Here is an 11445-nt window from a genome sequence, read left to right on the forward strand (position 1 = left end):
CGGGGCAGGGCTTATCGAGAGCCATCTAGGTCCGGCAGAACAGCTGCTGGTTGGATGCCATCCTCTCTGTCTGATGGGCCAGCTGGCCACAATGCCAAAGGCCAAGGAAAGTTCAGCCCGAGCAAGGCGGAGACCCCAGCAGAGAGGGACATGAACTGAGCTGGAAATCAGTCCTTTCCCCAGTGCTTATGACCACAGCCTCCAGCCCCACTTCAATCCTTTCTCTAAATTAGCTTGATCCAAAACCAGAACACACAGAACTTGACCCCAACCTGCCATCAGTCCGAGGAGGTATGTGTGTGTTTAAAAATAAAAGGAATGACTGTGACTTGGTGGTTTGTGACTTGGACCAGAACAGTCTTCCAGCTCAGCTGTGATCCCTTCTTCCCCACTGCTCCACAGGCTGACCTCTGAAAAGTAAAGACAGGATGAAGCACCCAACATTAAGTCGCACGAGAGCTGGGAGATCATCTCATCAAAGCAACCATTTATTGAGCATCTACTATTGCCGGACTCTGCAGAGGCACTGCTGATACATCAGTTTATTTGAAGTGTCCACTCCTGCACTTCATGAGAGAGACAGCGTATGAGATCAGGGGATGAGCGCATGAGATCAGGGGATGGACCCTGGAGCCAGACAGCTGGGGTTCAAATCCTCACTCTGCCTATTACCAGTTGTGAGACTCTGGGCAAGTGAACTCACCTCCCTGTGTCTCCGTCTCTTTATCTATAAAATAGGATGGACAATAATTTACTCATCCTCTAGGGTCGCTATGAAGGTTACATGAGTTTATTGCTTAAAACAGATCCTGACACACAGTAAGCAGTCTGTTTTATTGCAGAGAAGGTGGTGGTGATATTTTGAAGATGACGACCAGCCAGGTCCAGAAGGGGTGACTTGTAAGAAGTTACAGAGATAAGTATATTCACCCCCGCCAAGAGTGATTAGGAAACCTGAAATTATTTGTTTGTTTTGGGGGCAAGCAGCTGACCCATACCATGATGCACCACCACCAGGCCCAAGTGATAAGTGTGCCTAAATTTGAGTGGCGACTTCCCCCTAAATAGTGAAAGGATTTTGACAAAAGTGTGGAGGCTGATGGAGCACCTAAGAGAGGAAGGCAGGCAACTCAAGGAGGCAGTTTGGATTTTTCTTTGCAGCCCCTTAAGAAGATCCTAATATCTGACAGACAAGTAATCACCTATTCTCATTCTAATCTGTAACATAAGAAGGGGTAGAATATGGGTTTGCATTTGGAGGTGAAAGGCTTGTTCTGCAGACTCCACAAGCTGAGAGAACCTCCACTGGTCTAATCTCCATTCCGATGGGCTGACAGTGGCTTAGACTCTGACAGCACCACACCGTCTGTTTAGCTTCTGAGGTACCATCTTTAATCTCATTTCGCTCCTGTCTCCTACCAATCAGCAATTATAAAGAGCTCTCACACTACCTTTTTCCTCTTCTCTGCTGAAAGTTTGGCCCCTAAAAAGCAAGAGGTAGAAGGAAGACGGCTGGATGGAAATTCACTTCTAGGCTCCCTCCCTAGATCGTCCCCACCCTGGGGTTGGGGGTTGGGGGTTGAGGGAGCGCAGGCAAACATTCTCTTGCTATAGAAAGTGAGGTCTGCCCCAGCAATGATTTAAAAATTAAAAAAATATGAAATATTGTAAATACACACAAAAATACAGGGAATATAGAATAAATACTTATGTGTCCACCACCTGGCTTTGTCAAATTCTAACGAAGCCATGCTTCCTTTAGATATCATTATTTAAGCAACAAAACAGTACAGATACTGTTGAAGCTCCCTGAGTATCACACCCTGAGATTGTATTTCTTTCTTTTTTTTACTTAGTTTTTTTGAGACAGGGTCTCTGTACCCAGGCTGAGGTGCAGTGGTGTGATCACAGCTTGCTGCAACCTTGAATTCCCGGGCTCTAGCAGTCCACCTGCCTCAGCCTGCCAAGGGGCTGGGATTACAGGCTTGCACCACCACCCCTGGCTAATTTTTAATTTTTTTTGTAGAGAGTCTCACTACACTGCCCAGGTTAGTTTCCAACTGCTGGACTCAAGCAATCCTCCTGCCTTGGTCTCTCAAAGTGCTGGGATTATAGATGTGAGCCACCTCGGCTGGCCCCTGAGATTCCATTTCCTTCTCTCCTTCCTTGTTATCCTAGAGTAACCACTATTCTGAATTTAATACTATTCCCATACGTTTACTGTGTAAGTCCATATGCAAAATATAGTATTGCTTTATAGGTCTAATGTTTATATAAATAGTGCAATGTTGAATGTACCATTCTTTTTTTTTGAGATGGAGTCTCGCTCTATCACCCAGGCTGGAGCACAGCAGTGTGATCTTGGCTCACTGAAACCTCTGCCTCCTGGGCTCAAGTGATTCTCCTGCCTCAGCCTCCCTAGTAGCTGGGGATTACAGGCGTGCACCACCATGCCTGGCTAATCTTTGTATTTTTAGTAGAGATGGGGTTTCACCATGTTGGTCAGGCTGGTCTCGAACTCCTGACCTCAAGTGATTTGCCTGCCTTGGCCTCCCAAAGTGTTGGGATTACAGGCATCAGCCACCGTGACCGGCCTGCAATGTTGAGTGTATCATTCTTATTTATTTGAATGTATCATTCTGAAGCTAGCTTTTTACATTCAGCATTAGATTCTTGAGATTTGCCCGCAATGGTACACAAAGCTCTATTTTACCCATTTTAACGACTACATTTTTTTTGTTGCCCATAATATTTCATCACGTAAAGACATCACAATTTATTTCCCCATTCTCCAGAGGCTGGGCATCTGGACATGACGACGCCCCTTACACTCCCGCATGTGTTCCCTGCTGTATGGAGGCACGGGAGTTTCTCTGGGGTAGGGGACAGCTACTGTTCCAACTGCAAAATCTCCAATTTACACCCCCTCCTGCAGTGTATGTGAGTTCCTACTGTTCCTCACCCTCAGATACTTGGCATTGTCAGGCTTTAAAATTTCTGCCAGTCTGATGGCTGTGAAACGGCATCTCATTGTTGGTTTAATCTGTTTTTCCTGATTACTAATAGGACCAAACATCTTCGTATGAGCTTTTGTTCACTTGGGTTTTCTTTTCTGGAAAGCAATTGACAGTTTTCAAATCTATGGAATAAGTTCTTAGAAATAACTCAGCCAGTGTTCTTTACAGCTGCCCCTTCTGTATTTCTTATTCACCCAGTGAAACAACCAAATATACAAGCAACCCTATCTTCAGTTGCTGGAGTAAAGATGTTAGCTTATAGTCTATTTGTAATGATATTCTTCGATAGGTGGTTTTCAAACTTGAGGTCTTTGTAGAATATCTATCACTCAAAGATCATTTAAACTGCTACACAGTCTTCCGTTGTACACATAGATCAAAATCAGTCATGAAATTAAAAAAATCATATGCACTCACCTCAGGAAGAAGGAAAAAAAAAGTCAACTGAGGTGGGTCATTCTTTAAAAAAACAAACAAGGTTGGCCGCAGGGGCTCATGCTTGTAATCCTAGCACTGAGGCAGGTAGATTACTCGAATCCAGAAGTTGGAAACCAGCCTGGTCAACCTAGAGAAACCCAGTCTCTACTAACAAATGGTGGTACATGCTTGTAATCCCAGCTACCTGGGAGGCTGAGGCATGAGAACTGCTTCAACCCGGGAAGTAGAGGTTGCAGTGAGCTGAGATGGTGCCACTGCACTCCAGCCCGGGCAATAGGGCGAGAGCCTGTCTCAAAAAACAAACAAAAAACCATGAACAAGGACATAATAGAAAATATCAGAGTGCATTGCACACATACTGTGTGAAACTTTTATTTCAAGTATAAGAGTGTGTGTGTGAGTTGTGATATCAAAGATATTTCTAACTGTGAGTTGTGTTCAAAAAATTGTGGAAACTAGTCCAGGTGTGGTGGCTAACACGTATAGTCCCAGGCACTCAGGAGGCTAAGGCAGGAGGATCGCTTGGGCCCAGGAGTTTGAGACTGTGGTGAGCTGTAATTGTACCACTGCACTCCAGTCTGGGCAACAGTGAGATCCCCCATTGGAAAAAAAAAAAAAAAAGGAAACTATTGTCCAAGTTAGCGTCCTTAGCTCCATTCTTTCTCTTCTGAGTTATCCTGCAGGCCACTGCCAAAATAATCTGACTAAATCATTGCTTTGGCCATGCCACTTCCCTGCTCAAAAGCCTTCAATTTTCAAAAGCCTAGGCTCAATTTCAAGTCCTCAGCATGGCACTGAAAGCACTGTATAACGTGGCTCTGAGGTGGAGTGCCAATTCTCCCCAACGCAGCCTCTACCCAAACCACTATTTACCACCTCCAAGCTGGCCTCCTGACAGTCCACACAAACACTCCTGACACATTCTGACTCCACACACCTTTTTCACACCATGCTTCTAACCTGGATCCTTCTCTCACTCCCACTGAAACAGCACGTATTTGCTAAGTCAAGGTTCAGTTAAAATTACATCTCCTGCTTCAAGTCTTTCTTGATGATGCCACGCTGACATTTAGTGATCGGTTGTCCTTTTGAATCCCTAGCACTTTCCATACTCTAGTTGAAGACAGAGACTGACTCATGCAAGTCTTTTAAATGTTCCTCAACATTTAGCACAGACTTTTGCACATTATAAATGTTGAACAAGCATTAAATCAACAAATATTTGTTGAGTACCATGTATGTGCATCGCACTATACTGGGCCCTATTTGATGGATTAGCCACCAAAATCATGAGTTTGGGAAAACAACTCTAATAGGTTAACAGCTGACTCTAAAGACTACCCCAGCAGATTTCCTTAAAGAGTATAATACATATAACACCTCTGACTAAGTAGCTATGGGACTCAAGACACTTGACTCTTTCTGACTGCTCCAAGATCTGGGAGACATCCTTCTCCTCTCATTAAACATCTGAAATAAGAGCAAGCTCACATACAGAATCTCACAGACATTTTATAGGGCCCCTGTCTTCAAGGCATTACTATGCTCTCCAGAGAGGAAGAAAAGCTTGGTGTGTCCAAAGTCACAGAGGACATGACTGGTGAGGCTGCCCCAGGCAGGGGCCCCATAGGTAGAAGAAGCTAAGCCAGTTACAGGACACCTAGAGGTCTGCATGGCACAAGGACTTCCTCTATCACTTGTGTTTGAAGACTGACAACTCCCTGTGATTCATTACTGATTCATTACCAACCTGCTAGTGTCAACACACCCCAGCAAAGCGAAATTCCATGATCCAGTCAGCTTGGGAATGGTCTGCCACTCTTCTAATATTCCTGATCATGGGGACAGAATACTCAGGAGATACAGGTTTTAGTTCCAGTTCTGCCAGGTACTGGCTGAGTGAATTCTAGTAAGTTGCCAAGGGGGATAGTAAGACTGCACTGCTTGCCCAGACGTAAGCATGAAGTCAGACAAAGGATGGGAAAGCCATCTGAAAAGTTAGAAGCACTCTACATATGTGAGATAGCAATGGTAATCATAGAGGAAAGGACTTGAATAATAGTTCTGTTTGACCCAGAAGTTTACCCTTCTTTCTTTACATTCCATTAATTTAACAATTACCTGTTAGATATCCACTATGTGCATGATACCCACTATGTGTACATAAAGATGAAGAAGCTGTATGTCGCTCCTGTTCTCATGGGGTTGGTGTGGAAGGGAGGTGCGTGTCTCTGACACCTAGAAGGACGCAGAAACGCTATAGTAGAAGCACTATGGAAGTACAGAAGAAACCCAGTAAAGCAGTTTGGAGTGGAGGATCAGAGAGGAGTGGGGAGGAGAAATCACAGGCAGCCTGACCTGGAAGCCACTTGTGTCAGTCAATTTAACAATAGTACTTTCAGAGGCTCTTCATTTTAGGAAGTGGTTTGTAGGTTCTGCACGTTTTTATCTTAACATTTTTCCTGAGCTGAGGCAAGTCAGGAAAAGGGAAAAAAGGCCCCATTCGTACATTTAATGAACACTTCCTGACTGCCAGGAACAGTCCTAGGGAATAGCGATGACCACAAGACAGTCCCCATGCTCAAGAACTCACAGACAAGTAAACCAGCCAGCGGAGTACAGATGCTGATGAAGGTCAGAAGAGAAGGTCAGAGAGGCAGCACCCAGTGCAGCATGGCAGGGTGTGGGGGGCCATTCAGGGAAGACCCTCAGAGGAGGTGAAGCGTGGCCTGACGCTTGAAGGATGAGTGGATGCTGGCCTGGTGGACAGGGTGCGAGTGAAGGAGAAGCATTTCAGGCAGAAGGCACAGTTATCCAGAGGCACAAGGGCATGAGAGAGCAGGACAAGCTTGGAGGATGGCACACACAGAGTGAAGATGGGCAGCCAGGCCCAGAGAGCCTCAGAAGCCCTGGCCCAGAGTTGGGCCTCTATCCTGAAGATGATGGCAAGGGAATACAGGGTGAGAACAGGAAAGAAACAAAAAGGATCAAGTGTGAGGAACACCAAAGTGCAAAGGGCAGACAGTGGCAGAAGACCCTAGAAGAGTCAGAAAAATATCATCACTCCACTCATTTCACAGCAGGCTCAGGTGGCAAACTGTTAGCGGGAATGGACGCTCCATGCCACAGATGGAGAAACCAAGACAGAGAACGGTTCAATGCTTGACCAAGCTGCACTGTGAGTGGCTGAGCCAGAACCTGAACACAGCACTCTAACTCCTACTCACACTTATCTGCTCTGCCTCTAATTTCCTTCCTTCTCGTCAAACTACTGGACCCCTAGGTATAGGGAGATTTCTTCCAGTACTCTCTTTTCCTCATCGTTTAAGCCTAAAATCATCAAGGTGTATGGTTCAACGGGAGGCTAAAATTCCTGGAGCCAGCTTAGATTAAGATCCCTATTCTTAATTCTACTGAATTCTCCCTCCATACCATAATAAAGCCACCTGAGTATATGCTGGAAAACAGGGAAGAGAGAGACAGGAAGGGAGAAAGGGAGACAAGAGGGAGACAGAAGTAGGGAGGGAGGGGATGAGCGGAGAGGAGGGGGAGGGAGAGGGAGAGGGAGAGAGGGAGAGAGGGAGAGAGAGAGAGAGAGAGAGAGAGAAAGTGGGGAGGGGGGCAAATGTGGGAAGGAGGTGGGGCAGAGAGAGGGAGAGAAAGAGCGAGGGAGAGAGAAGCATTTGGCTTGAGGCCAAGAAGCGAATGTGTGACGTGAGATGTGAATATCAAATGCCTTCTTCCTAGTAGGAGAGACCACTGGGTCACTCTGCTGAAAGGCAGATGGGTGTATGGGTGGTGGCTGAGTGGATGGGTAGATGGTGCAGGAAGACAGCAGGTACCCACTAAACAAACAGGGGGTGGGCGGGTTGCCTGCACAGAGCAAGCAGGGAACAAAGGCCTCTCACTCTTCATGCAAAGTCCACAGTGTGCAAAGGCCATCAATATTGGACATTTCTCACTGTGACATTTTGAAAGCTCAGCCTAGCCCAGAACAATGGTTACCCTCTGGGGACCATGGGCCATGTGCCCCTGGGCCTTATTTAATGATGGCTTGGCACAGCCCATGTACTTGGTGAATTTGACCTTGGGCATCAGCCTCCCATGATGGCTCTACGTCACTCTGGTCTCTTCCCCTAATGAGAATTCCAGTCTCACATGAATGGATGGATTCATTCTGGGGGCAGGAAAACCGCTCAGGGAGTGAATCAGAAGGACCCAGCCCTGGTCTCCTTGCCAGCCATTGAGCTAGGAACTGAGTGTGATTGTGTGCCCAGGCGCCGGTGCTGTTCCTCTCTTTGAGAGGGTCAGGGTCCACGCAAGAGATGACGTAGAAGCCCTTTAAGGGGGAAGAGAAAGGAATCTCAGCTTTGAGGGACAAAGCCACCCTTCTGGTTGTGACTCTCAGTCTGAGGAGGTACCAAGATGTGCATGTACTGGTAAATTAAAGCTACTAGATGAAAATCTCAGCTCTTGTTAGACAGTTGTCAATTTCAATTCTCTCCAACCTGACAGGCTAACCTTTAAGGAATGGGCTATTTTTTTCAGAAGGGAAACGTTCTGTGAGACAGGTGAAAACAACCTGTTTCAGATCACCCAGAGAATCATTTACCTTTATTAGTTTCTGCTCTGCTCTTCTCCCAACTTGTGAAGCAAAGACAGTAAATGTCAATCTAGGCAATATAAAGCACCTGTACTGCCTGCTTTTCACTTTGAAAAATTAGGCAAGAACACTCTAAAGATTCAAGACACAGCAGCCAAGAGGACATCTATATCCCAAGACTGGGGGCCCAGAATGACACTGAAAGGACGTAATTCCTCCAGGAAAGGGAACTGAAGAACTGCCGCTTTGCCCACCACTAACTAGGTTATCACAAGACAGGAAAGGTAGCTTTTTAAGGCTCCAGCCCCCTATTGGCCTCCTGGAGCAAATGGTGGAGGTAGAAGCAGCAGCTCCTGTGGGGGCTTATTAGGGCATTGCTTCGGGCTTCCCTCACGTGCTAGCGGTGATTGTCTCACATTTGTCCATCAATCTTGGTCTAGGAAACAGGTGGGGGAGGGGACAGATGGTTCGCATTTTACTTTAGAGCGCTATCCCTGACACTGACTGACATCAGCTGCTTGCGGTCTCCACTGATGGCCAAAAGTTAAACTGCAGAAGTCTTCCTGAAGGATATTCTACCATTTTCATTCATTCGTAACTGGTTATCATGCACTTCGCATAAACAAGCACACTAGACTCTGAGGACAGAATGGCAAATATGTTCCCTATGCCCATGGGCTGATTAATCTTGTACATCTCTGGGGGTCAATTTATTCACACATTATAGTTGAATCCCCTGAGTTCCAGGGTTGTGGCTACACAGGTCCTTGGGCCTGATGGTAAGGTAAGGTCCTGCACATGAGTATCCTCTAAGAAAGCCCCAGGAAGGCAGGGAAGTCACAATTCTCTCTTGTGAACATAAATAATCAAGAGCAACAAATGGGGATTGCCTTTTGGGCAAACTGAGTCTTACAAAATAAATACACCATTACGAAGTGTCTACTATGACCCAAGTATCACATCATTCTGCAGCAACTGCAATTGTGACTCTATTACTCTAAGACTTCCTGGCTTCTTTTCTTATGGCATGATAGTTCCCATAAGTTTAAACTTAACCATGCCTATTTAGAGGCCAGGCAGTGAGTAATAGCCCTGGAATGATTAAAACCAGTCCAATCCCACAGTGGGAGAGTGTGTGCGGGGTGTAATTCTGGCCCCTTTAAGAAGAGAAGCAAGTTTTCCTTGTCTTTTGAAGACTGTTAAGTCGTGCAACGGGTAGTTACCCAAAAGGGAGTGGGTTTTGATTAGTGAACTGGGTCCAGGCTGCCACAGAGAGGGCCACAGCTCTGGAGGGATTGGCGCGGGGCAGAGATGCCCACAGGGGAGAGAGACGACACTGACTCCACCTCAATGGGTGTTTAAAAAAGGAGGGAACAAGGAAGTCCCAAGGAGCTAGGAGAACACGAGTCCGGCAAAACAGGGGTCAGACGCGGAGTCCCAGGCTAAGAGGATCCTCCGCCACTCTCCCAGGGAGTCCTGCTGAGAGATGGCGACTCCGGGAAAGCGCCGAGGGAACGACCCTAGGGCAGGGGCTATCGGGCCTTGCTCTGGGGTGGAGGGGTCGCGCGGGACCGGGGAGAGCCGGAACACGGCACTGAAGCAGGGCCAGGGGCCTCGCGGGTCCGCGGGTCCAGCAGCTCCCGCCGCCCGGGCCTCACTCACCAGCTCATGGTCCCGAACCTGGGCCTGCCGCCGGGGTCCTCAGCCACAACTCGTTCCTCTGGGATCACTTCCGGATTCAGCCAGTCTCCAGGAAGTGACGTGAGCCCGCCCCTCTGCCCGGAAGAGGCGGTTGGGAGGCGGAGCCCGGCGCGTTAACCCTTCTGCTGCAGCGTGCTCGCTGCGGAGTTTCGCTTGCCGGCGACCCTCTGGCTCTGGCCTAGAACTTAGAGACTCAGGCTGCAACGGGGGATGAGGGGGACCTCTGGGGCCGTTTTCTGCCTTCAACACTGACTCCTAAAGATCTCTTCACCGGACCACACGGGGCCCTTAGCCGGCCTATTCTCTCTGTCAAGTGGTTTCTATCCAGATACAGTGGCAGCAATTGTCTATGGGAGAAGAAGCCATTGGGGATGGAGAAGGTGGAAAACTTATATTTTCTGAATGCTGTTTCCTATCTTTTACAGTTTGTACACCACACATGCATTACCTGTTGCAAACAAATGGACGTTTCCCCTCCAAGGTGGCACAGGGCTCTGAATGTCAATACATAGATCCTTTTCAGGTTGGAATGTTCTGTAGATTTATTCAACACGAGAAGATGCAGAGTATGGGTTGCTCCCTGCCATTCAGCCCTTCCCTTTGGTCTCCTCTACAGGACTCAAATGATGTAAATTGCCCCATTCTTTCTATTCCTTCATTTAACTAATATTAGTTGTACTAATATTAGTGTCAGGTACTGAGCCAATCTTAGGATATAACCATCTCAAGGAAGTATCTGCCCTGCCCTTGTTCTTTCCCAGAGCTACTTTCCTGGAGGGAGAGAGGAGCAGGCAATTACAGTCATGCTATATGATGGGATAGAATGAAGTGTGGTGGCAGCCTGGAAAGGGACCCTGAGGCAGCACATGGAGTTTTAGGGAAGACTTCCAGGAGGAGCCAGTGTGTAAGCCAAGCCCTGAAGGCAGAATCAGGGCTAGCCAGGTGAATCTGAGATGAGGGGTGAGGAGGCTCCAGGCAGAGGGAACTTACCATGGCTAAGACACAGACAGGTCCAACAAGCAGCTGACTTGCCTTGGGTCTCCTAAAGTCAGAATTCAGGGCCTTGTGGCTCACAAGTTGCCTGGGATTCTGGCCTGACTTGGTTTCCTCACCCCTAAGTACCTCCCCGCCTTAGAAGAGAGACAAGAAGGCAGTGAGGCCCATGCAGGTGCTGCTGGGCCCCCAGTGACCTTCTCTCTAGGAATTCTTCTTCCTAAAATGGACCAGGAGTGCTTCAGGGACTGCTTAGGGAGTTGCTAATCAATGACCTAGCGTGAAAGATATGACCAATGACCTAGTAGTGTATGATTTATTCTGACCTCCTAGGGTGGAGTAGAGGGCTTGAGCAGGAGGGGTAGGAGGGTGGGCCACAGGATGCAGTCTCTCATTTGTGTTTTCTGTTTCCATTCTTGAGAGTCCATAGTTCGACTCTAAGTTACCAATGGAGGTTGGGTCCCCAAGCACATCATGCAGATCAGCTTCATTACCATGTTGTTCCTCAGGAAACAGCCAAAATGAGAACAAGAGCAGCCTTGAAGAGTAAGGAGGATGAGGAGAAGTCACCAAAGGGCAGCCTGGTCAGAGAGTGTGGGTGAAGGGAGAGAGAGAGTCCTTGCTGCTTTGCGGAGAGCATGATGGATGGAAGGGCTGTTGTGGGTTTAGGAGACTCCTGGCATTTAGCACCTG

The 11445-nt window shown here is 47.5% G+C and overlaps 1 protein-coding gene across 3 annotated transcripts in view; it reads right to left on the minus strand.

Annotated features, from left to right (window-relative positions):
• Positions 1-9819, minus strand: part of BIN3 (bridging integrator 3) — a 48778-nt gene extending 38959 nt beyond the window's left edge. The window contains exon 1 of one of the 3 annotated variants that reach the window (XM_011939837.1): positions 9721-9819. In XM_011939837.1, the coding sequence (XP_011795227.1) occupies positions 9721-9728 (8 nt within the window). In that variant the 5' untranslated portion in view covers positions 9729-9819. The remainder of the gene's footprint in view (positions 1-9720) is intronic. The other 2 variants (XM_011939838.1, XM_011939836.1) reach the window with 2 other exon arrangements.
• Between the last annotated feature and the right edge of the window lie 1626 nt (positions 9820-11445).

Source organism: Colobus angolensis, unplaced genomic scaffold (genome assembly GCF_000951035.1).
Source record: "Colobus angolensis palliatus isolate OR3802 unplaced genomic scaffold, Cang.pa_1.0 Scaffold184, whole genome shotgun sequence".
Lineage (NCBI taxonomy): Eukaryota > Metazoa > Chordata > Mammalia > Primates > Cercopithecidae > Colobus > Colobus angolensis.